Raw genomic sequence first — 23,880 nt, 5'->3', positions numbered from 1 at the left:
TGCTTTTAATAGAAATGTACTAATAATGCATTTTGCTTCTGATAAAGAAACAAAGAATCCAAAAATGAAAATAGAGTGGACACAAGTGATGAATTTTGTTTAAAAAGACAAAACATACTAGCTTTATTTTTTATTAATACTTGCTTCTTGTGTGTATTCCCCTACTCCACTCACACATACACACACTCACACACACACACTCAGATAAAGGCAGCTTCTATTTTTTTTTTTTTTTTTCTTTCTCTCTGTTCAGGCAGATGAGGGCCATAGCTCCTCATTCTTGATCATAGGCCTTCTACCTTATCTTTTGTATACTTGAACTACTTGTCAGAGCCTTCAGAAGTTTAACAACCACATCTCTAATTTTCAGGCAAGATATAAAATGCTGAAGTTGTCCCAGAGAAACTTCAATTTAGACTCTTAAAAGAAATAACACACTCTGGTTGGCATATACCATGTTTGCTCTTCCAGTTATAAAAGCAATGTCAAATAATTCTTTTTAGTCATCTTGATGTACTGAAAGTTACAGTGATCTGAATTTAAATATATGATTTTCATATAGTTATTGGCATGTTAAGGAGCTCTTGTAGCATAGTGTCTAAGAGACTTGACTGATAACTAGAAGGTTGGCAGTTCAATCCTAAGAGCCACTCCTTGGAAGGAAGGTTGGGCAATCTACTTCCATAGTGATACTGCTTTGGAAACCCAAGGAGGGGTCACTATGAGTTGGGTCTGACTCGACGGCATATAACAACAACAACAACATTGGCATCTTTTTGGAAAGGTTATGAATCCACGATATTTTGAGAAAAATATTTTCCTTAATATACCCACACATGCATGCCCCATTCAAAACCGTGGCTAAATGTTAGAAGGCCAGAAGATCAAGAAAGGGACACACACACATACACACAGCACACTCCAAATATTATTCTAAAATAAAACAAAATAAGTGCAAAATCAATGCAAAAGAGAAGAGAAGGTCTTTAAGAAAAAGCACCATTTATCAAGGGTGATATACTCAATATAACCATGGCAGGGGTGGAAAGCCCAGAGGAGGACCTGATCATCAGGAAATTCTAGGGACTCTTCTGGGCTTGGGACAGCAGCCTCAATTCCTACCAAAGTAATAGAAGAATAGAATGGGAGACGTTCTCATTATGAAACTACCCATTCATTTGGTTATACCCATAAATATCAGTGGTACTATTTTCTACAAGGAGATCTGGTGGTATAGCACCTAAGGTATTTGACTGCTAACCAGAAGGCTGGTGGTTCAAATCCACCAGCTACTCCTTGGAAGGAAGACCAAGCAATCTAATTCTATAGAGATACCACCTCAGGAACCTAAGGAGGGGTTACTATGAATCGGAACTGACTTGATGACAGTAAGTATTTTTTCTTTCTTTTTTTTTTTTTTTTTTTGGTATCCTCTACAAGACTGTTTGGAGACAGCACTCTATTGGCAAAAGAGACTTTTTTTCAGCTGTTCAAATAGCTTTGGCAAGCATTATTGAAAGCCTCTGCAGTGTCAGGTCAGTGTAAATTATAGGTTTTGTGACTATAGAATGGGTATTTCATACTGTGTTCTTAGATACGATGACTCAATGAGGTAAACCAGCCAAGGAGGCTAGTTTCAATGACTCAAATGACTATAATAGTAGTAGTGCCTCAAATAATATATTTATGAGATTTTTTTTTCCTAGATGCTCATAGTGTCTCATGGATGCTTCCTAATTAGTCTGAAGACACAGTCTCACTTATTTCAATCATGTCAGTGAGAAATTCCTGGCTAGTGAGGCCACATAGTGGCACTAGGCGTGGTAGGCCTACCTGAGCCCGTACAGCACCGTCCCGTCGGGGTGCAGGCGAATCATGCGGTTCTTCACCGTCACGCCATGTACAAACGACTTTTTGTCATTTAAAAAGTATGTGTCAGGCACCCAGAGCTGATCGGCTACTCGATTGTCCAGTGTGAGGTTGAGAGGGATCCCTGAATAAGCGAGCCTCTTGTCTCTCCAATATTGTTGGAAATACATGGTTAAGGTGTAGTCCTGGGAAGAGAAAGAAAAACATCAGTGTGTGCTCAGCCATAGGTATGTTCTCCCCATGGGTTACCAAATCTAAGGTGGAATTTGCATGCTCCAGTGAATTCCCAGGAGAAGCAGAGGCTATTTGTAGGCAGAGTAGAAAGCAGTGGTGGCTTTCTTGTGAATACAGAAACCAATCTTCACAGGTGTGTCTTAGGTGTATGTAAATTCTGTACTTTATTTAGGTAGTAACCAGACCAGATAAATTGGCATTTAAGAAATATCCATATAAAGTAAAAGCCAAAGAACACATCATTGTAAAATCAAGCAGCTGGTAAGAAACTTGAGGGCTTTGGCCCTCATCCATCACCAGGCAGACATGTTCATCAACCACCCAAGACAGGCTCTACCGATAAACTCTCTGTCTCTCTATATATCTTAAGCCACTTTCCTCTTGTTCTGACTTATATGGGACTGTAAATAAGCATCCAGTGGAAAGAAATGGCCTGTGGGGTCTTTATGCTTCATCCTTCATATTTTCTTTTCTTCTAGCAACAGCCAAGTTCACACTGAGTAGGCCATTGTGTCACCTGGAGACGGTGACATTAATCTAATTAAAACGGGAGACTGAGCAAAAGATGGGTGGTGGGTGGGCCATTCTGCTGCCCTGAATCTCTCTAAGCAAATTGCCTGCTCCACCAGCCATCCAACAAAACAAGAAAATCTCTAAGAAGATGGTCTTACTAATTTTTTCTTCTTTTTTTAAAGTAGTTTTTGCAGTGAGAAAGAAAGTGGAGAAAAGGGAAAGTGGAGGTTGGACAAGATAAAATGACATTCTACTTTTTTTTTTTTTTTTAGTAATACTGTTGTGTCTATAATGATGAATCTGAAAATCTTGTAATTTTCAAAGGAAATTTTATGCTACCCATGGAATTATACAAACTGAGAAACAAAGGTGAAGAGTTAAACTCTCCAGCCATGGGAGGGAATACTAGATTCTGTCACATACAGAGAACTTGTAGGTTCTCAGACTTTCAGGTGAAGACTTCAAACACTCTCATTTGTAGATGGTGGAGACAGGCACAAAATCAGATGATAAATCTGTCCTAGAATCCATCCTGGACACAGGTCTTCAGATGTTCCCTCCCAAATTCTTATTGGTCACTAGCACAGTGCCTATGGCACTTGATTGCTAACCAGAAGACTGGCAGTTGAAATCCACTAGGCACTCCTTAGCAGGAAGGTTGGGCAATCCTACTTCTGTAGTTATACTGTCTCAGAAACCCAAGGAGGGGTCGCTATGAGTCGAGGCCAACTTGACAGCACACAACAACAACAACAACATAACCACTCTGAATAGTCTGGAACAAAGAGACTATATGAAATGACAATGACCAGATGTCGACTCACTCTCTTTCAACTATGAAGAGATGACAAAATCAACACATGCAGAAAGATGTTTACTTGTATTTTATTGACTATGCAAAAGCATTTGATTGTGTGGATCATAACAAATTATGGATAACACTGAGAAGAAGGGGAATTCCAGAACACTTAATTGTCCTCGTGAGGAACTTGTACATAGACCAGGAGGCTGTTGCTCTAACAGAACAAGATGATACTGAATGGCTTAAAATCAGGAAAGGAGTGTGTCAGGGTTGTATCCTCTTGCCATACTTATTCAATATGTATCCTCTGCAAAAAACCTGAGAAGCTGGACTACATGAAGAAAAGCATGACATTAGGATTGGAGGAAGACTAATTAACAACCTGCAATATGCAGATGACACAACTCTGCTTGCTGAAGGTGAAGGTGACTTGAAGCACTTATTGATGAAGACTAAAGACACTAGTTTGCAGTATGGATTACACCGCAACATAAAGAAAACAAAAATCCTCACAACTGGACCAATAAACAGCATTACTATAAATGGAGAAAAGATCGAAGTTGTCAAAGATTTCCTATTACTTGGTTCCACAATCAACACCAATGGAAGCAGCAGTCAAGAAATCAGACAATGTATTGTACTGAGCAAATCTTCTGCAAGAGACCTTTTTAAAGTGCTGCGGAGTAAAGATGTCTCCTTGAAGATTAAGATGTGCCTAACCCGACCCATGGTATTTAAAATCACCTCATATGCATGTGAAAGTTGGACAATGAATATGGATAACTGAAGAGATGATGCTTTTGAGTTGTGGTGTTGGTGAAGAATTCTGAAAGTTCCATGGACTGCCAGAAGAAACAACTAATCTCTCCTGGAGGAAGTGCAGCTGGAATGCTCCTTGGAAGTGAGAATGGCCAGACTTTGTCTCACTCGCTTTGATCATGTTGTCAGAAGGGACCATTCCCTGGAGAAGGATAGCATGCTTGGTAAAGTGCAGGGACAATGAAAAGGGGGAATGTTCTCAACGAGATGAATTGACACACTGGCTGCAATGATGTGCTCAGGTATAGCAAGGATTGTGAGGGTGGCACAAGACCAGGCAGTGTTTTGTTCTGTTGTGCATTGAGTCACTATGAGTTGAAGCTGACTTGACGACCCCTAACAATAACACAAGGCCACAGGTAGTAAAGTATTAAAGCTGTGACCAACAAAACCAAACCCACTGCCATTGAGTTGATTCTGACTCATAGCAACATCCATGGGTTTTTCAAGGTTATAAATCTTTACAGAAGGTAATTGCCTCATCTTTCTCCTGAAGAATGGCTAGTGAGTGTGAAACAGCAACCCTTTGGTTAGCAGCCAAATATCTTTCTCAATGCACCATCATAGCTCCTTATTAAAGCTGTGAGGCCTATACAAATCAAGGAAGGGGGGGAAAAATCACATGGTCTGAGGGCCTACAGAAGCTCAGTATGACAAAGAGGGAGCATTTAAGCACATGAGGAGAAGCATAGTAACATTTTCCCAAACCCCTCCATGGGCAAGGCTCTGTGCCTAGTACTACCTATGTGATACTCCCTGCACCAATTAAAGATTCTCACAGAGAGGGTGGCATTTCAGACAGACCTTGGTTGGTTAGATATCAGAAGGGAGCATGGAAAGTTCATGGGGACACTGATTTGAATTCCTTTAAGGGAATCACTGAGGAATGCAGTTTTGCTGGAATATAGGATAGGCCAGTTCTCAGAGTGATGGACAAAGCAAGATCCTATAGTAATGACCAGAAGTTTGATCCCAACTGCCCATGAAGACCACCAAAGGCTTTTGTGTAGTGAGTATGTGAGAGAAAAATCAATTTTGCAATGGTGGGTTTAATGAACACCAAGGAATATAGAAAAATGTTTAGGGAAGTGGACAGTTCCTGTAGGTGGATCTTAAAGTACAACAGGTAGACTGGGATCAGACTGGAGAGATCCCCAAGAGTTAATAGAGACAATCAGGATTGGTGTACAGAATCATCATGAAAATGGATTGCCAAAGCACAGAACCACACTGCCACTCCATCATCTTTAAATCGGGCTAATGTTAAAGGAAAAAAAAAAAAAAAAGTTTTCCATTGCTTCAATTATGACTAATGGTGACCTTATGGGTAAATTTGAACCTCCAACCTTTCAGTTAACAATTTGTACCATCCAGGCAAAGTTTTGGTGGCATAACAAGAAGATGGGAATGTAATATCATTAGCAACTGAAGGATTTTTTAATTTGAATATGTTCAGAGAGGAGTTCCATTTGTTTCTTTATTTTGTTTATATGAAGAAATCTTCATGCCTCCATCCTAAAGTCCAGCATTCTTCTTCCCAGAGCTCCCTTCTTTCTGGTTCACACACAAGATGCCTGTGAAAAGAGGGCTGGCTGTGTCAATTTGCTTGGGACCCAGCTAAGATTCACAGCCTGATAGCTGGGATCATATATTATGCTGTGCTACTCTACTTGCCATCAGTAGCACCTCTCAGTTTGGGTTTTGGGTATGTATCTACTGAGATGACCTAGATAGATTGGGACTAGAAAGGCAGAGCTTAGGTAACAGAGACAGGAAAACTAGTGCTTAAATCCTAACTGTCTCTCCTTTGCCTTCTAGGAAAGTGACATGATTTTATAAGTGGGAACACAAATCTCTATCCCTGCTTCCTTGCCCTTGTAGAGATGGGTAGATTAAAAAACAGGCAGAGTAGAAAGGTCAAAACCGTGGCCCATTCTCTTGTACAACTGGAATGCAGTGAATGGACAATCCCTATTTTTACTATTTAGGGAGGCCCTCACCTTAACACTGTGTACTAACAATGACAGGGAGGGCAGTAATAATTCTGTGGTAAAATATTGCCCAGAAATCAACCCAGATGTAGAAGTATCAAAAATTAAATAAACCTACAAGACTGAAAACAAGGAACGAGAGACTTGAATTTGTAAATGATGACAACTACAAAACAAAAAAAGGAAATAAATGGTGTCATTTCAGAACTTCCTGATGGAGAAAATATCAGGGCAATATCAAGATAGAATGGACTATTTTAAACTTGCAGAGATAATAATAAATTACAGAGTACTCAGAGAAACTTGATAAACCTTACTAAAATTAAAACAAATAAATAAAATTATAAAATCTCATTAAACATAAAATTAACAGTAATAAAGGAAATGAAAAGAAAATCTGCAAGCAAAATAAAGTCAGCACAGAAAAATATATGGAACAAAGAAACCATCAGTACAAACCCAAAAACCTACAGAAAATTACAGTAGTAAATTTGTACCTCTTGATAACTACACTGAATAAAAATGGATAAATTGCACTAGTAAAGAGACAGAGAGTAGCAGAACAGATTAAAAGAAGAAGAAGAAGCCCATCAATTTTCTGTCTTCAATAGACACACCTTAGACACAAAGACAAAAATATGCTAAAAATCAAAGAATGGAAAAACATATATCAAGCAAATGGCAACCAAAAAAGAGCAGATGTGATAATATTAATTTATGATAAAACAGATTTTAAGGCAAAAACCACCTAAGAGAAAAGGAAGGGCACTCTAAAATGACTGAAGGGTCAATCTAACTAGAGGAGGTCACCATAATAAATATCTATGCAAGCAATGAAAGAGCTCCAAAATACATAAATCAAATTTTAACAGAATTGAAAAGAATCCACTATAACAGTACAAGACTTCAATAAAAAACAGAACAAACTGAAATTAAAAAGTATAAAAACTCTACTATAATAGTGTTGTTGTTGTTGTTGTTGTTATGTGCCATCAAATCGGACCCGACTCATAGCTACTCCTCCTTGGGTTTCCTAGGTGGTATCACTATGGAAGTAGATTGCTCAACTTTCCTTCCGAGGAGTAGCTGGTGGGTTTGAACCACCAGCCTTCTGGTTAGCAGCAAGTGCCTTAGGAACTATACTACCAGAGCTCCTCACTATAATAGTAGGAGACTTTAATACACACGCCTTTTGATGAAGGACAGAACAACTAGAAAGAAACTCAACAAAGATACAGATCTAAACAACACAATCAAAGAACTTCATCGCATAGACGAATATAGAACACTCCAGCCAAAAACAGCACAATATACATTCTTTTCCAGTGCACAAGTAACAGTCTCCAGAACGTATCATATGTTAGGCCACTAAGCAAGCCCTGATACATTTACAAATATCAAAAAACTACAAAGTATCTTCCAATATCAAAACATTATAAAATTAGAAATTATCAACAAGAAGAACAAAGAAAAAAAATCAAATACATGGAAATTAAATAATACCCTGTAAAAAGCTACTAGTTAATAGAATAAATAAAAAATGAGATAGAAAAATTCCGTGAATCAAATAAGAATAAAAACACAATATAATAAAACCCTTTGAAAACATGAAAAGCAGTGCTTAGAGGCCAATTTATATAAATGAAGGAACACATCAAGAAAGAGCAAAGCACAAAACTCAAAATCTTAATTCAGCATCTCTAACAATTGGAAAAAGTACAGCAAAGAAAGTCTACAATCACCAGAAGAAAGGAAATAATAAAGATTCAAACAGAGATAAATGAAGCAGAAAAACACTAGAAAGAATCAACAAGAGTAGGAGTTGCTTTGAAAATATTAATAAAATTGCCAGCAACAGGTGAATTTAACAAAGGAAAAAAAATGCAAATAACAAAGATAAGAAATGAAACAGGTAATGACATAATAGAACAAACAGAAACAGAAAGTAAAATAGAATACTATGAAGAACTATACTCCAACAAATTTGAAAGTAGAAATATTTATAGAAACACAGTACCAACCCAAAATAAAACAGATTGAGGTACAAAATTTGAGCAGACTTAACAATAGAAGAAACTGAACAGATCAAAATAAAATTTCCAAGAAAGAAAAGTTCTGGCTCATATGGGTTTACTAGCTATTTCTTCCAAAAATTCTAGGAAAAGCTGACACTAATTCTACTTATACTATTCCTGAACATAGAAATGGGTGTAATGCTCCCCAAATCATTCTATGATGCATGCAAAACAATGATACCAAAGCAAGACAAAGACACAACTACAAAAAAATAAAAACTTACAGACCAATATCCCACATTAACATAGATGCAAAATTCTCAAAAAACTCCTAGCAAATAGAATTCAGCAACATATCAAAAAATAATATATAATGAACAAATGGGATCCACAGTAAGTATGCAAGAGTGGATCTACATTATAAAAGCAATCAATGTAATCTGCCATATAAATAAAGTGAAAGATAATAACCATATGCACATTTTAATCAATGCAGTAAAAGACATTTGTCAAAATAAAAAATAATAATAATAATAAAATACTAATTAAAGTAGAAATAAGAGGGAAATTTCTCAACATAATTAAGGACATATACACAAAACCAATGGCCAAGACCATTCTCAACAAAGAGAATTAAAACCTTCCTGTTGGGAACAGAAAGCAGACAAAGATTCCCCTTATTATTATTTATATTCTATATTGTATTGGAAGTACTACCCACAAAAATAAAACAAGAAAAGTAAGTAAAAGACATATAAATTGGTAAAGAAGAAATAAATCTATCTGTATATGCAAATGATATGATCCCATACATAGAAAATCCCAGAAACTCAAAAAGAAAATTACTATAACTAATAGAAAGATTCAGCAAAATTGCAAGGTACAAAAGCAACATGGAAAAAATCAGCCAGATTTCTTTGTACTAATACAGAGAACTCTGAAAAGGAAATCAGGAAAATAATACTGTTCAAAATCACTATCCAGAAGATGAAATATTTAGGAATAAATCTACAAAGAGATTCAAAAGACTTATACAAAGAAAATGTTAAAACACTATACAAATATAAATTAATTAATTAAAGAGACTTTCATAAATGGAGGAAGCATGCTCATAGAAAGAAGACTTAACATTGGGAAAAGGCCAATGCTACCTAAAGTAATCTACATATACAGTGCAATCCTGATCTAGATTGCATCATCAATCTATAAAGAGATGGAAAAACTAATCACTAACTTTATAGGGAAAGGAAAGTAAATCTGGATTAAAAAAAAAGCACTACTAAAGAAGAAAGTAGGAAGCTTTACAAACTCAAAAAACATAATATACAACCATGGTAGTTAAAACAACCTTGTACTAGTACAATGACAGACACATAGACCAATGGAACAGAATTGAGAATCCAGAAGTTAATCCATCCACTTACGGACAGCTGATCATTGACAAAGGGCCAAACTCATTAAATGGGAGGAGACAGCCTCTTTAAGAAATGAAGGAGGCAAAATTGGATATCCATTTCCATAGAAATTAACAGGATCCATACTTCACATCATACAAAAACTAACTCAAAATGAAACAAAGATTAAATGGAAAAACTAAAACCATACAGATAATCAAATGAAAATTAAGGGCAAAGTTAAGAGTGTCAACATATGAACATATGCTATAAATACACAATAATTAACAATACACAAACAGCAGTAGATAAACTAGACGACTGGGCCCTCCTAAAAATTAAACACTTATGTGGATCAGAATATTCCTCCACAAGAGTAAAAGTAAAATCTGCAAACTGGGAAAAGACTTTTGGCAATGACATATTGGACAAGGGACTATCTCTAAAATTTATCGAAAACATAAATATTTCAATAACAAAAAGGTAAACAATCCAATTTAAAAAATAGGCAGAAGGACATGAAGAGATACTTCATCAAAGAATTCATTAAGGCAGCTAACAAACTCATGAAGAAATGCTTGAAAGTATTAGCCATTACTGTTTTTAGGTGCCCTCAAAGAGTTCTGACTCATCATGACCACATGGTCCTGCACCATCCTTATAATTGTTGCCATGTTTAAGCCCATAGTCACAGCTTCTATGTCAATCCACCTCACTGAGGGCTTTCCTCTTTTTCACTGACCCTCCACTTTACCAAGCATGATATACGTTCCAGGGATTTGTCCCTTCTGACAACATGACCAAAGTACGAGAGATGAAGACTGGCCATTTTCGCTTCTAAGAAGCATTACATCTGTATTTCCTCCAGGATAGATTTCTTCATTCTTCTATCTGTCCATGCTATAGTCAATATTCTTGGCAACACCACAATTCAAACATATCAATTCTTCTTTAGTCCTCCTTATTCATTATCTAGATCTCACGTGCACATAAGGCTACTAAAAATACCATGGTTTGTGTCAGGTACACCTTAGTCTTAAAAGTGATATCTTAGCTCTTTAACACTTTAAAAAGTTCTTTTGCAGCAGATTTGAACAATGCAATACCAATATGAAAGCTAGATTCAGAAGAGGATGTGGAATGAGGGATATCACTGCTGATGTTAGATGGACCTTGGCTAAAAGCAAGTATGTTAGAAAGATGTTTACCTGTGTTTTATTGACTGCACAAAAGCATTTGACTGTGTGGATCACAACAAATTATTGACAACATTGTGAAGAATGGGAATTCCATAACACTCAATTGTGATCATGAGGAACTTTTACACAGACAAAGAGACAGTTTTTCAACCCTGTCCAAAAGGATACTGCATGGTTTAAAATCAGGAAAGATGCGTGTCAGGGCTGTATCCATTCACCATACTTATTCAAAATGTATGCTTAGCAAATAATCTGAGAAACTGTACTATATGAGGAAGAATGAGGCATCAGGATTAGGAGAAGACTTGTTAACAACCTGCAGCATACAGATGGACACAACATTGCTTGATGAAAGTGGTGACTTGAAGCACTTATTGATGAAAATCAGTGACTACAACCTTCAGTATGGATTGCTTCTCAACATAGAGAAAACAAAGATCCTCACAAGTGGACCAATAAGTGACATTAACTGTGGTAGTTATAAGGTTGTGTGTCATTTTGACTGGGCCTGGTTAAGTGGTTGGGCAGCTGGTGGCAATAATTCCTCATGATGAGATTAGTAATCAGTTCCATGGTGGCATCTACCACAAGCAGCTATTCAGCTGAATAGCTGCTTTAGGGATGTGGTCTCCTTCCCATATATAAGAAGCAGCTTTGGGAATGGTCTCTAGTTTATGGCATGCTTGAACCCTGCATGTAGCTGTGTCATTGTCCAGCAGCCTGCCATGTTCTGCCAACCTTGAGACTTTCAATGAACTTGAATCAATGTGTCACTGTGTTGTTTGGTAACACTGGGGCTGTACCATTTTACTTCTTGACTTTGGGCTTGTCACTCTCAGGAGCCACCAGCTCTCTGAGTGAAAAAAAAGCCTCTAGCTTCAGTAGGCTGGGAGCAGGAGGTAGAGCCAAAGCTCCAGGTTAAAGGGCTTTCACCTACCCCCTAGAGCCTGGCACTTTGAACTCAGGCTTAAAGCCTCCAAGCTGTAAGAGAATAAACTCCTGTTTGTTAAAGCCATCCTATTTGTGGTATATTCCTGTCAGAGCAGCACTGGGTAACCAGAACAGAATATGGTACTGAGAGAGTCAGCTGCTGCTCTGCCAGATACCTAAAATGTAGAAACAGGTGTGGAGTGTATCATTGACCTGAGACACTGGCAGAAAGATCCCAGCATGTGGGATGAGAGACGACAGCAGCAGATCCAAGAGACACTGGCAGAGAGACCAGCATGAGAGACCAGCATGAGAGATGACAGTAGCAAAGCCCAGAGACAGGCATGAGACAACGACAGCCTTACCAGCCCACAGAGGAGAAAGCTGGATGCCATTGGGTAGGTAGATTCCTGGTGGAGTGGGTTGCCTCTGGGCATTAATTGGTGAAAGAGACTGGCATGAAATGGAGTAGCAGGTTGGCTGGTCCATATAACAAGAAAGCTGAGTGCTTTTTGGGCAGGAAGATTTCCAGTGGAGTGGGTTGCCTTCGGCATTAATTGGCAGAAGCGGAGAGACCAAGGAAACATGAAGCAGAGCTGCCTCAAGCTCAAAGGATAGGACAATGGCCTTTGTGGTTGGAACCACCAAAGCCCCCTAGGTTTCAAACAACCAGCCAGACCTTCACCAACATGGTTCTGGAGTTTGGGGCTGCTCATTCATGTGAGTCAGAGAGATGGAGCCATAGATGCTGCCCAAGAGTAAGGGGGCAGGGCTGCCATGCCCAAGAGGTAGAGGAAAGGGGCCTACCAGGCCAAGAGGGTGAGGTCACCACTCAGGAACAAGGGGAATGAAGCCACCCAGTGAAGGACATCTGTACAGATGCCACCCACCAGAAGATTTGTATAGGTGTTAAGTTGACAAGGGGTGGAATTGTTGTAGTTAAGGTTGTGTGTCAACTTGGCTGGGCCTGGTTGAGTGGCTGGGCAGCTGGTGGTAATTATTCCCCATGATGATACTGCCAATCAACTCCATGGTGGCATCTACCACAAGCAGCTGAGTTGCTGCTTTAGGGATGTGGTCTGCTTCCCATATATTATAGCACACTTGAACCTTGTATGTAGCCATGTCATTGTCCAGCAGCCTGCCACGCTCTGCCAACCTTGAGACTTTCAATGAACTTGAATCAATGGTCTGCTGTGTTGTTTGGTAACACTGGGGCTGTGCCTTTTCTTTCACTTGTTGACTTTGGGTTTGTCACCCTCAGCAGTCAGCATCTATATGAGTGAAGAAAAGCCTCTAGCTTCAGTGAACTGGAAGCAGGAGGCAGAGCTGAACTCAAGGTTGAGGCGCTTTCACACAGACCTTAAAGCCTGGCACTATCTGGAATTCAAAAGCAATCTGGATTAAGTGCTCTAGTAACATGAAGGGATACAGGTGCTACAAACTGAAGCTATTTCTGGGTAGGATGTCCAATGAGGACTTCCTGAGAAAAGACTCATTTGAACTAAATATTGAAGAAGAAGAAGATTTAAAGAGCTTTGGTCAGGGCAGATATTGTAAGCCAGTGGGTCACTTCTACACAGGGTCTCCTGATAGTCACTGGCATCACTCCCCCCCCCCCATACAACAGCAACAGAAGAGACAGAGAACATGCCATTTGTGTAACTTCTTCCTTCTCCCCCAAAAGCAGGCAGCTGAGGAAAGAGTGATAGGTGATAGGGCAGAAATCTTGAAATTACATTTCTTAAAGGAAGGGATTTTGGAGTCTCCTGGGAATTAGAACAAGAAAATGATTCCTTATGGAAACAACCAACAATCACATCCCCATTCCTTATGCCTTTGCAATATCTTTCTCTCTTGACTTTCCTCTCTTTTGTTCTAGTGTGATGATCCTCATGGTAACAAGAGAGTCTTCAAATGCACTGGGAGCACCAAATCCCCTAGGACACAAAGACGCTCTGCCAGGCTGGAGGGCCTTGTGAAGCGGGGCTTTCTTTCCCACCCCTGTTAGTTACAGTGGAGATGAAGAGCTAATGTGAGGAGAGGGTCCAAGGGAAAAACAGAGAGGCAGAGGGTTAGGGAAGAAGGAGGGTGTCAAATAAGAGGAAAGTATGGGGGAATCCGGGAGTATAAGTGAGGAAGGGTGTGCCAGGGAGGAGTTAGGTGTCAGAGAGGAAATTAGGGGACATCAAAAGGAGAACTTTGGGGGAGAATCGGGTGAGGGAGCATTGGACAGGGGTGGGGGGTTGTACTGTGAACCCTCTCACTGGGCCACAAACACAGTTCCTGGGAGCCTGGCACCGGGAAGGTAGAATTAATTAGATTAATACATATAGAAGAGAAAGGCTGTCTCCTAGCACTGAGTTTTGGCTGTGGCACAACAGGCACTATCAGCACATTTTGTGTGCTGGTGGTATGTTGGCAGAGGGAGGAAGATCATTGTCCTGGAAATCTGAGCACCCAGAAATCAAGCTGCCAGGGTGTAGCAGAGAGGGCCGTGTGCCCAGAAGGCCTGGGATGCATCCTTTCCAGAGGTCGGGGTAATGCAATTTCCTCATCCCACCTCAACACTTCAGGCCCAAGTCAGAGTGCAGGGTCACAAAGCCCCTTATGGTTATAATTTGATATACCCTAATTTTAGATTACTACACTTTTGAGTATCAGGAGCTCTGGTAGCATAGTGCCTAAGGCACTTGACTGCTAACCAGAAGGCTGGCAGTTTAAACCTACCAGCCACTCCTCAGAAGGAAGTTGGGCAATCTACTTCCGTAGCGACACTGCCTTGGAAAACCAAAGAGGAGTTGCTATGAATTGGTCCGACTTGATGGCACATAACAACAATACTTTTGAATAAGGTTGAGATTTGCTTTTATAAAATAACCCTTCTGTAAGTTAATAGTTTGACAGTTTGTGGGTGTGTCCATTTTGTTGAGTGTGTTTGTTAGCAGGAGTTTCACTGTGTCTGGCTCCCTGAGAACATTCAGCTCTGGTTATTGTGCAGGTACAGACTTGAAATGTAGATTGTCCCAGTGAAGGTCATTAGTTTCTCTGCTCCAGCTTCTTGGTTGCCAGTCTTTCCACTTCTGTGGAGCCACTCAAAAGTCCAGTCCCAACCCTGGCCAGGAAAGGTGTGTGTGTATGGGGTAGCACTTACATGGAGAAATTATCCTCTGAGTCTGAGGGGACTGGCTGGGAATCTACAGGTGGAAACTTGGTGTTTTTCTACAAACAGGCTATCAGAGTATGTGGATGGGTCATAGACATCTGGCAAGCCACTCAGGACCTTGGTTCTTCCAGGTTCATCTGCAGCTGAGACAGTTGTTCATGTAAGTTCAAGATGCCTGGACTACAGTGAGAGGTCCCAGTGCACATTGTAGCCCAATGTATTGGGATTCAATGGAGATAGCTCAGGCACTAAGGTAGAAAACCCACATGTATCCCCACCCAGAATTGTCCAGTCCACTAAAAACTGGAATTCCCTGAAGTATAATGTATAAATGAGTCATTTACCTTCTGGTTAGCAGGCAAATTCTTTTTCTTTTTTTTTTTTTTCATTTTTATTTTATTTATTATTGTGATTTGGGTGAAAATTTACAGAGCAAATTCATTTTTCATATAGCAATTCATGCACACTTGGTCTCATGACATTGACTACAATTTACTCCAATGCAACAGCTCCCCTCCCACTTCCTCCCAATAGTTACCTTTTCCCGGTGTCCATCCCTGAGCTGTCTTCCTGGGCATAAACAGCCCTTCTTTCTCCCATGTTTGTTCTCTCTAAGGAGTGTATCTACCTCAGGTAAATGTTCAACTCATATGCCTGTCTTTTGTTTGGCTAGAAGCCACAGGTGTGGGTTCAATTCCAGACTGAAGGGCAGCGAGGGGCCATAGTCTCAGTTGTTCCACGAGGCTCTCTCAGACCAGCAAACCTGGTCCCCCCCCCCGTTTTTTTTTTTTTTTTTTTCCAAATGATTTTGAGTTTTGTTACACATTGTTCTCCCTCTCTATCCAGGATCTCCTACATAGATCCCCCTCCAAGTGGTTGACAGTGGTAGCCGGACACTATCTAATTCTTCTGGTCTCATAGTTGCATAGACTGCATATTGCATGGTGTACCAGTTGCTAAGACTAATTATTTCCATGATTTTTTTGTTTTCTTCATTCTTCTTTGCTCTGGATGAGGAGAGACCCACTGTTGCATCTAAATGGCTGTTTGCAAGCTTTTAAGATCCCAGTTGCTACTCACCAAAGTAGGAGGTAGAACAATCTTTTGTGTAGTATGTGATGCCAATTGAGCTTGATGTCCCTTGTGACTATGGTCCTGAGCCCACAGGTTCAACTACTCACTCCCTCTGGGTAGCTGGCTGTGACAAAGAAGTGACTACAACCTTGCCCCTTGTCAGCTCCACTATACACCTGGGAATTCAGATCATACAAATACACTTATAGGACCACTGATGGCTAACTCTATACATGGTCTTGGGTACACTCCCTGCTTCATAGACATACCTACTAGTTCAGTCTGTCCACCCATCTATCCACCTGTATACCCATGTTTACCAGGAAAATTCTTTAGGTACTGCACCACCAGAGCTCCTTAATTAAAATGTTAATCCATCAAAATCATTGATAAGCTAAAATTCATTGAATCTCTCTCTCTCTCTCTCTAATGTACACACACATATGCACACACACACATATGTTGTTGTTAGGTTCTGTTGAGTCAGCTTTAACTTCACAGAACAAATTATTGTTTGGTCCTTTGTCATTGTTACAATAGCAGGTATGTTTGAGCTCATTGTTGTAGCCACTGTGTGAATTCATCTCTTTGAGGGTGTTACTCTTTTTTTGCTGAGATGGAGGAAGACACAAGGAAGTGTGTAAAAAAAGAAAGAAAGAAAGAAGAAGAACCTGCCGTTGAGTCGGATCTGACTCATAGCGACCCCTCCTCGAGTATCCAAGGCAGTATCACTACAGAATTGGACTGCTCAATCTTCCTTCGGAGGAGTGGCTATATCTCTCTCATATAAGAATCAGTTATGTAGATATGAAATCACTCTCTTTCTAACGGGAGAGAGAATCGACTAGCACAAAATGCCAAGATCACTGAGATACATGTTCTTATGGGCTTCAGGTTGCCTGAACAACACAATAGTATATACTAGTGGGTGGAATTCCAACAATTTGTAAAAAAAAAAAAAAAAATGTGTTTAGAATTTGTGAAATAATTTCCCATTGAAATAAGATGACAAAAATGTTTCTAGGTCAGAAGCAATAGTTCTGGGTAGGACCCTAGCAGAGCCAGGTCCAGCTGAACAGGGGTTTGGAGGTCTGGGCTATAGCACAAGACAACCTTGATAGCTGTGGAGGTAGAGGGAAAAGAAGTGAGGATAGTGGCAGTGGCAATCTGTCTGAGGAAGGCTAGGAAAGAATTGCTGTCATTCACTGCCCCAAGAAAAGCCTTGCTTGCAGGACTGGGAGGGCAAGCATTTTTCATATGAGCCATTCAAAAGTCAAGCATTTCTGCATATGTGGTCAATTGTCTTTCAAAATCTCCTGAGAATGTATACATAGCTGCAGGACTAATGACAAAATATAAAATGAAACCTCAGCTCATCTTTAGGAGTATAATTCAACTTCAGATAAATTGAAAATAAGATGTGAACAATAAAATTTCCTTCTGCTTATGGAACTCTCTTGGCATTTATTGCACTGAAATGACTAGAAGACATATTCAAATGTGGAAATACTGTTCATTACCCTGCAATTAAACAATTGACTAGATTACTCAGCAGCACAGGGAAAGAAGGAAAAAAAAATTACTAACCTTGAGAAAATAATGGAATCTCTAAACCAAATTTAAATATTTAGCTACAGCCATCAAAACCACAGGATACCTGTATTTGTATCTGGTTCAGCAAGTTTAGGATACAAAACTTGCAGGTAAGTTGTTCTCAGGCCATAGAAGATCGTAATTATTTTGAGAAGTTTATATAAGCCCCAGGTGATGGCAAATTCTTTTGCAGGCATTTCTGAAATGAAAGGCTAGAGGAATCTTGGCTCTCCAATGAACAAAATTTACTTAGAAAATTCTAATCCATTCCATTTGATGATCTAAATATGAATATCCAAAATTAGCTCCATCTCTTGCCCTACCACAGACTTCCATGGCATGCAGGTTTCTGACAAACCCAGTGGTGATCACTGATAATAACACATCTTATTATTATGTCCCCTCGAGTCGTCTCTGACTCACAGCAACCCCTCCTTAGGTTTCCAAGGTGGTATCAACATGAAAGTAGATTGCCCAACCTTCCTTCCGAGGAGTGGCTGGTGGGTTTGAACCACCAGCCTTCTGGTTAGCAGTCAAGTGCCTTAAGCATTACATCACCAGAGCCACATGGTCCAACTCTTTTGCTTCCTCTTTTCCTCTCTCCTTCTAGTTTCAAGCATTCATTGAGTATCCATCATGGGTCAAGAATCATGCTAAGATCCAGAGATAAAGAAACTTAATTTGATCCTTCACATAGCTCACAATCTACTAGGGGACATATAGAATTTAACTAAAAGAATTAGTATCAGGTCTGCCAACTCTGGCTGGGCAAAGGTGGGTAAGTCCTTCTCCTAAGCTTGTATACCCTATGTGTGGAGCAGACCCCAAACCTGCCTGTCATGATGGGGGGCATAGTATGAGGATTCAATATGTGTTGGTTATTACTTTTCCAATATTGCAAAGAACTAATCTCATTCTGGGCTGGCAGTGAGGAGGCACGGATGGGAATGTGGAGGGAGTTCATGGAAGTTCTCCTGTCTTTGCATGGCCTTTTTTCTACCTAAAGACTCAATCTTCATTTTTTTCCCATCCACTTAAATGCTGAATGTATTCAAAAGAACTAGTCACTGCTGTATGCTTTCTTTACATATATGAAAAGATATCACAGGTATTTTTTGGGAACCAAATAAGTTTGCAAGCAAATTGACTGCACTGAACTACATTCAAATGACAAATAATGGTAGTATCAGAAGAAACTGAGGCTTCAATCAAAGTCAAGAAGAACCAGACAAATGCAAGAAATATCTTTGGCTAAATAAACTCTCCCAGCTGTTGCCAGTGTGCCAGCCAGGTTGGCTAGGTGTACCGTAGAGGGAAGCATCACGTAACTTTAATTGCATCCTGGTCCTGCTGCTCATCACCCATTCTGCTTACTTGAGAAAGTTACCTAATCACTCTGAGCTTTAGCAACCTCATGTAAAAATGCGAATGAAAATTCTTCCCTTACAGAAGTACTATAGGAATTAAGTGAGCTAACCTGGTCGCATAGCACATAAGGCATCTGAATGCTAACTAGAAGGTTGGAGGTTCAAACCTCCCAGCCACTGCTTTGATGGAAGAATGGGCAACCTACTTCCATAGAGATACCACCTTGAAAACCCAAGGAGACCTCACTATGAGCAGTGAGGTTTTTTTTTTTTTTTTTTCTTAAACCATGCTCAACACAGTGCTTAGCTCATGATAAGCATTTGGAAAATTCTACTTTGTCTTCTTCAATCATTCTATATACAGCATGATCAGTAACCATGGAAGGAAGGTCCCTCACACATGGGGAGAGTTGATCTTTTTCCAGTTGGAGCTTTAGCCTCATTGATTCACACCAAGTGCACACCAACCTGCCAAGGACAGTGTGCTCCATTGTTCGAGGATGCAGATCAGGAAGACTTGGCCTAACTCCCTAGTATACAATTCTCAACACCATATGAAGCAGGTTTTACCCTTTGCTTTTGAAACCCATCTTCATCTTCTACTCAATACTCAAATTCAATGGACACAACCTTGTGCAAAGTAATGTGTCAGGTCACTCAATTTTCATAAATCCTCTTCCTTCTTCGAAATATTTTTAAATAATGAAATAAAATTTAAATACAAATTTTTAAAAGAGCCATAGCACTACTAAAAATCAAAATAAAACCAGCCATCCTGCCAAGGTCTGACCCTGACCTGAGTCACCACGGCCCTGACTCCATCCTTTCCCAGCACTCCAGGGCTTGCCTTCATCCACTCCTCTCCTCTGTATTTTTTTAAAACCCTATTTTATAGTCAACTGATGTCTCCACATATCAGAACATTTTCATTAAAAGTCCCCTCTGCAAATGTAATTTGGTGGTCTTACTGTAACCTATTTTAGAGGAGGTGACCTATTCTTCCTCCCTGTAAATGCTGGACAATGAAAAACGAAGACAGAAAAAGACTTGATGTATTCTAACTGTGGTGTTGTTAAGAACATTGAATAAACCATAGATTACTGAAAGAATGAGGAAATCAGTCTTAGAAGAAATATAATCAAAATGCTCCATAAAAGGAAGATAGCAAGACTTTGACTTGTTTACTCTGGACATGTGATTGGAAAGACCAATCACTAGAAAAGGACATCATGCTTGGTAAAAGAGATGATCAGCAAAAATGAGGAAATGAAATGGCTTGAAACAATAGCCACAAAAATAGACTCAAACATAAAAATAATTGTGAAGATGGTGCAGGACTGAATAATATTTCATTCTGTTATTCATAATACATAGTGTTATGGCAATATACGTATTGGTTGAAGACAATTCATTGACAATTGACAATAATACTTACATTTATAAAACTGGCATTAAGAACCCATAAGAGAAGACTAACCCCTCATTTCCCATTGCTGATTCCAACCTCCACATCTTTATTCCTTTCTACTTTGCCAAGATTCTAATGGAAGGACCCAGCTGCATTCTAAACCTTTTCATCCAGATTTCCCACATGCAACCTAAGCTTAATATGTCCAAAATTATCTCATTGCCTTTCTACCTCAATTTTTTTTCCTTTTCCTTTACCACTATCCACCCAATCACTCAGCCAAACCAAAATAAAGGCTATATACCAGCCTCTTCCTTCTTGTCACTCTAACTATGAATATTCATTCAGTCATGACATTCTGCTGATCTTATAAACTAAATACCTTGCATATATAGAGCTAAATCATGAGGTCAGCAGTAGCAGCTGCAGCAAAACCTGGGAAGTTTCCATGGGTAGCATCACAGTCACACATTACAAGATGAACTCCTGTACTCCGTAATTGCATTCCAGAAGAACACTTACCCATGATATTTAGAGTACTCTGAGTCCAACACCAGACCTCAGATCATTTATTGGTTTAATAGAATATACAGAAAGACCAGATGTCTTATAGTCTACATGGGAGCAAACATTACAAAATCCATACAAACAATGTATAAGTGAACATTTGTAATGTGCTGATAAAGAAGAAGCAGTGCACATTCTGCTTTATTTTACATGAATCTTCATCTAAATGATACATATTAAATATACCAGACTATTCAGGAAACTATATATATATATATATATAGAGAGAGAGAGAGAGAGAGAGAGAGAGAGAGAGAGAGAGAAAGTTTTATTATATTGACTGAACTATCATTTGAAATTATTTTTCTCTGAATCCCTTCAAGAAAAGCGGACAAGGCAAAAAATAAAATTTGTGTGAATTAAAAAAGGGGGATTTATTCATCTTAAATATTTATGTTTTAGCATAAGAACTTCTCTTACACATTTATACTATGAGAATTCATAGGTCCTTAGATTTTATATATGCACATCTGTAATAAAATATAACACAAGTATTTACATTTAGATCAGAGAGTTGCTGTTAGATGTCATTGAGTTGATTCTGACTCACAGTGACCATATGTGCAACAGAACAAAAAACTGCCTGTTCATGCACCGTTCCCACAATCCTTGCTAAGCTTCAGTCCATTGTTGCAGCCACTGTGTCACTCTACTTCATTGAGTGCCTTCCTCTTTTTCTCTGAACCTCCACTTTACCAAGCATGATACCCTTCTGTAGGGGCTGGTCACTACTGACAACACTACTAATGTAGATGAGATGAAGTATCACCATTTTTGCTTCTAAGGAGCATTCAGGCTACACTTCTTTTGAGACAGATTTATTAGTTCTTCTGGCAGTCCATGATACTTTCAACATCCTTCGCCAATACCACAATTCAAAGGCATCAACTCCTCTTCAATCTTTCTTATTCATTGTCCAGATTTCACATACATAGGAGATGACTGAAATTTCCAAGGCTTGGGTTAGGTGCAACTTAGTCTTCAAAGTGACATCTTTATTCTTTAACCCTTTAAAGTGATCCCTTGCAACAGATTTACCCAATGCAATATGATGTCTGATTTCTTGACTGCTGCTTCCATGGGTATTGATTGTGGATCCAATTAAAATGAAAACTTTGACAAGTTCAAACTTCTCTCCGTTTATTGTGATGATGCTTATTGGTCCAGTTGTGAAGAATTTTGTTTCCTTTATGGGCACAATAATATTGTTCAATAATTTCTACATTCTGTTGGAGCAACCTACTTTGAAATGGGCACAAATAAGGATGTCTTCCACCACTCATCTGTCAGTTTTCTGTACAGTGGTATTACACCTTAATCCATACTGAAGACTCATCTTCAGCAGTACGTGTTTCAAATCATTTTCACATTCAGCATACAAGATTGTGTCATCTGCATATCACAGGTTGTTAATGAGTCTTCCTCCAATCCTGATGTGGGATTCTTTTTCATATAATCCAGTTTCTGGGATTATTTTCTCAATATACAGATTGAATAAGTATGGTGAAAGGATGCAACCCTGATGCATGCCCTTCCTAATATTAAACCTTGCATTATTCCTTTGTTCTATTTGAACAACTGCCTGTTGTTCTATGTACAATATAGGTTCCACATGAACACTATTAAATGTTCTGGAATTCTCGTACTTCCCAGTAGTTTCCAAAATTTGTTATGACACACACAGTCAAACATCTTTGCATATTCCTCAAAACAGGTAAATATCTTTCTGGTATTATTTGCTTTTAGCTAAGATCTATCTGACATTTAGCAATGATATCCCTCATTACATGTCCTCTTCTGAATCCAACTTGCATTTCTGGAAATTTCCTGTCCACATACTGCTACAACCATTTTTGAATTATCTTCAGAAAAATTTTACTTGCATGGGATATTAATAATATTGTTCAATAATTTCTACATTCTGTTGGATCACCTTAGTTTGAAATGGGCACAAATAAGGATCTCTTCCACCACTCATCTGTCAGTTTTTTGTACTATGGTCAATTGGGTGTTGCTGTGAGGCTGGAGCTTATGCCAACTGTATTTCAAATACCTGTAGGGCCATCCATGGTGAGGCAGTCCTCAGTCACAGCTTCCAGACTAGACAGACTGGATAGAAGGATGGGGTCATCCACTACTGAAAAAAAACGGCCACTGAAAACATATGAATAAAGTTCCAGCAAAATGACTGAATAGACAGACAAGCTACCCAGACCCTCTGCAACAAAGCGATTTGAAACTAATTGAAACTGATACAGCAGACCATCCTGGAACCCTCAGTTTTGAAGGGAAGGATAAAGAAGTAGATTAAATACAAACTAGTAGAAGAACCTGAATGAAAACAGTGACTAAGGAGACAAATGGAGCTACAGACTAGTGGCCTCCCTGAGGACACAGCCATTTTGAATACATCCTGGTAGCAACCTACAAATTAGCTCTGCTCACTAAGACAGCCTGGACAAGTACTGCACTCGTGCCTGACAACCAGAAAGGAAAATGATGAAGCAAAGAGAGCTGTGGACTGCCAGCAGTTGTCCTAAGGGTGCAGCCATTTTAAATATTCACAAGCAGTGGACACTGAGTCTCTGAATATATGCAAATGGATTTCTTATCTGAATGGTGACATAGGAGTGGATTCTGCTTGTTGAGGACAGAACAGGCAGCCCCACTGAAGAGTGACAACTGGATAGGTCTGATATTCTCCTTGTTATCTTATACAACACACATGCTTGGTGAACAGAGATGTGTCCATACCCTTCCTCCAACCACCCTGCTGACCAGCAGTAATTCCATTATGCACCTTGACAGAGTCTGAATGTTGTGTCCCCCCCACTTTTGTTTTCAATTTTTTGTTTTTAAATTATTCTTTTATCTTCCTCCTTTCTTCCTTATTTATTTATTTTTCCTCCCTCACTCCCTTTCCTGTCCCTGGTTCTTGT

General features: G+C 39.3%; 1 protein-coding gene across 1 annotated transcript in view; it reads right to left on the bottom strand.

Annotated features, from left to right (window-relative positions):
• Positions 1-23,880, bottom strand: part of GABRB3 (gamma-aminobutyric acid type A receptor subunit beta3) — a 502,491-nt gene that overhangs the window by 93,521 nt on the left and 385,090 nt on the right. Inside the window, exon 4 of the mRNA XM_007945974.2 lies at positions 1,834-2,054. Coding sequence (XP_007944165.1) covers positions 1,834-2,054 — 221 coding nt within the window. The remainder of the gene's footprint in view (positions 1-1,833; positions 2,055-23,880) is intronic.

This window comes from Orycteropus afer, unplaced genomic scaffold (genome assembly GCF_000298275.1).
Source record: "Orycteropus afer afer isolate SDZICR_OR568_19922 unplaced genomic scaffold, OryAfe1.0 scaffold00146, whole genome shotgun sequence".
In the NCBI taxonomy this organism is placed as follows: Eukaryota; Metazoa; Chordata; class Mammalia; order Tubulidentata; family Orycteropodidae; genus Orycteropus; species Orycteropus afer.
This window is presented reverse-complemented; position numbering and strand designations above follow the sequence as displayed.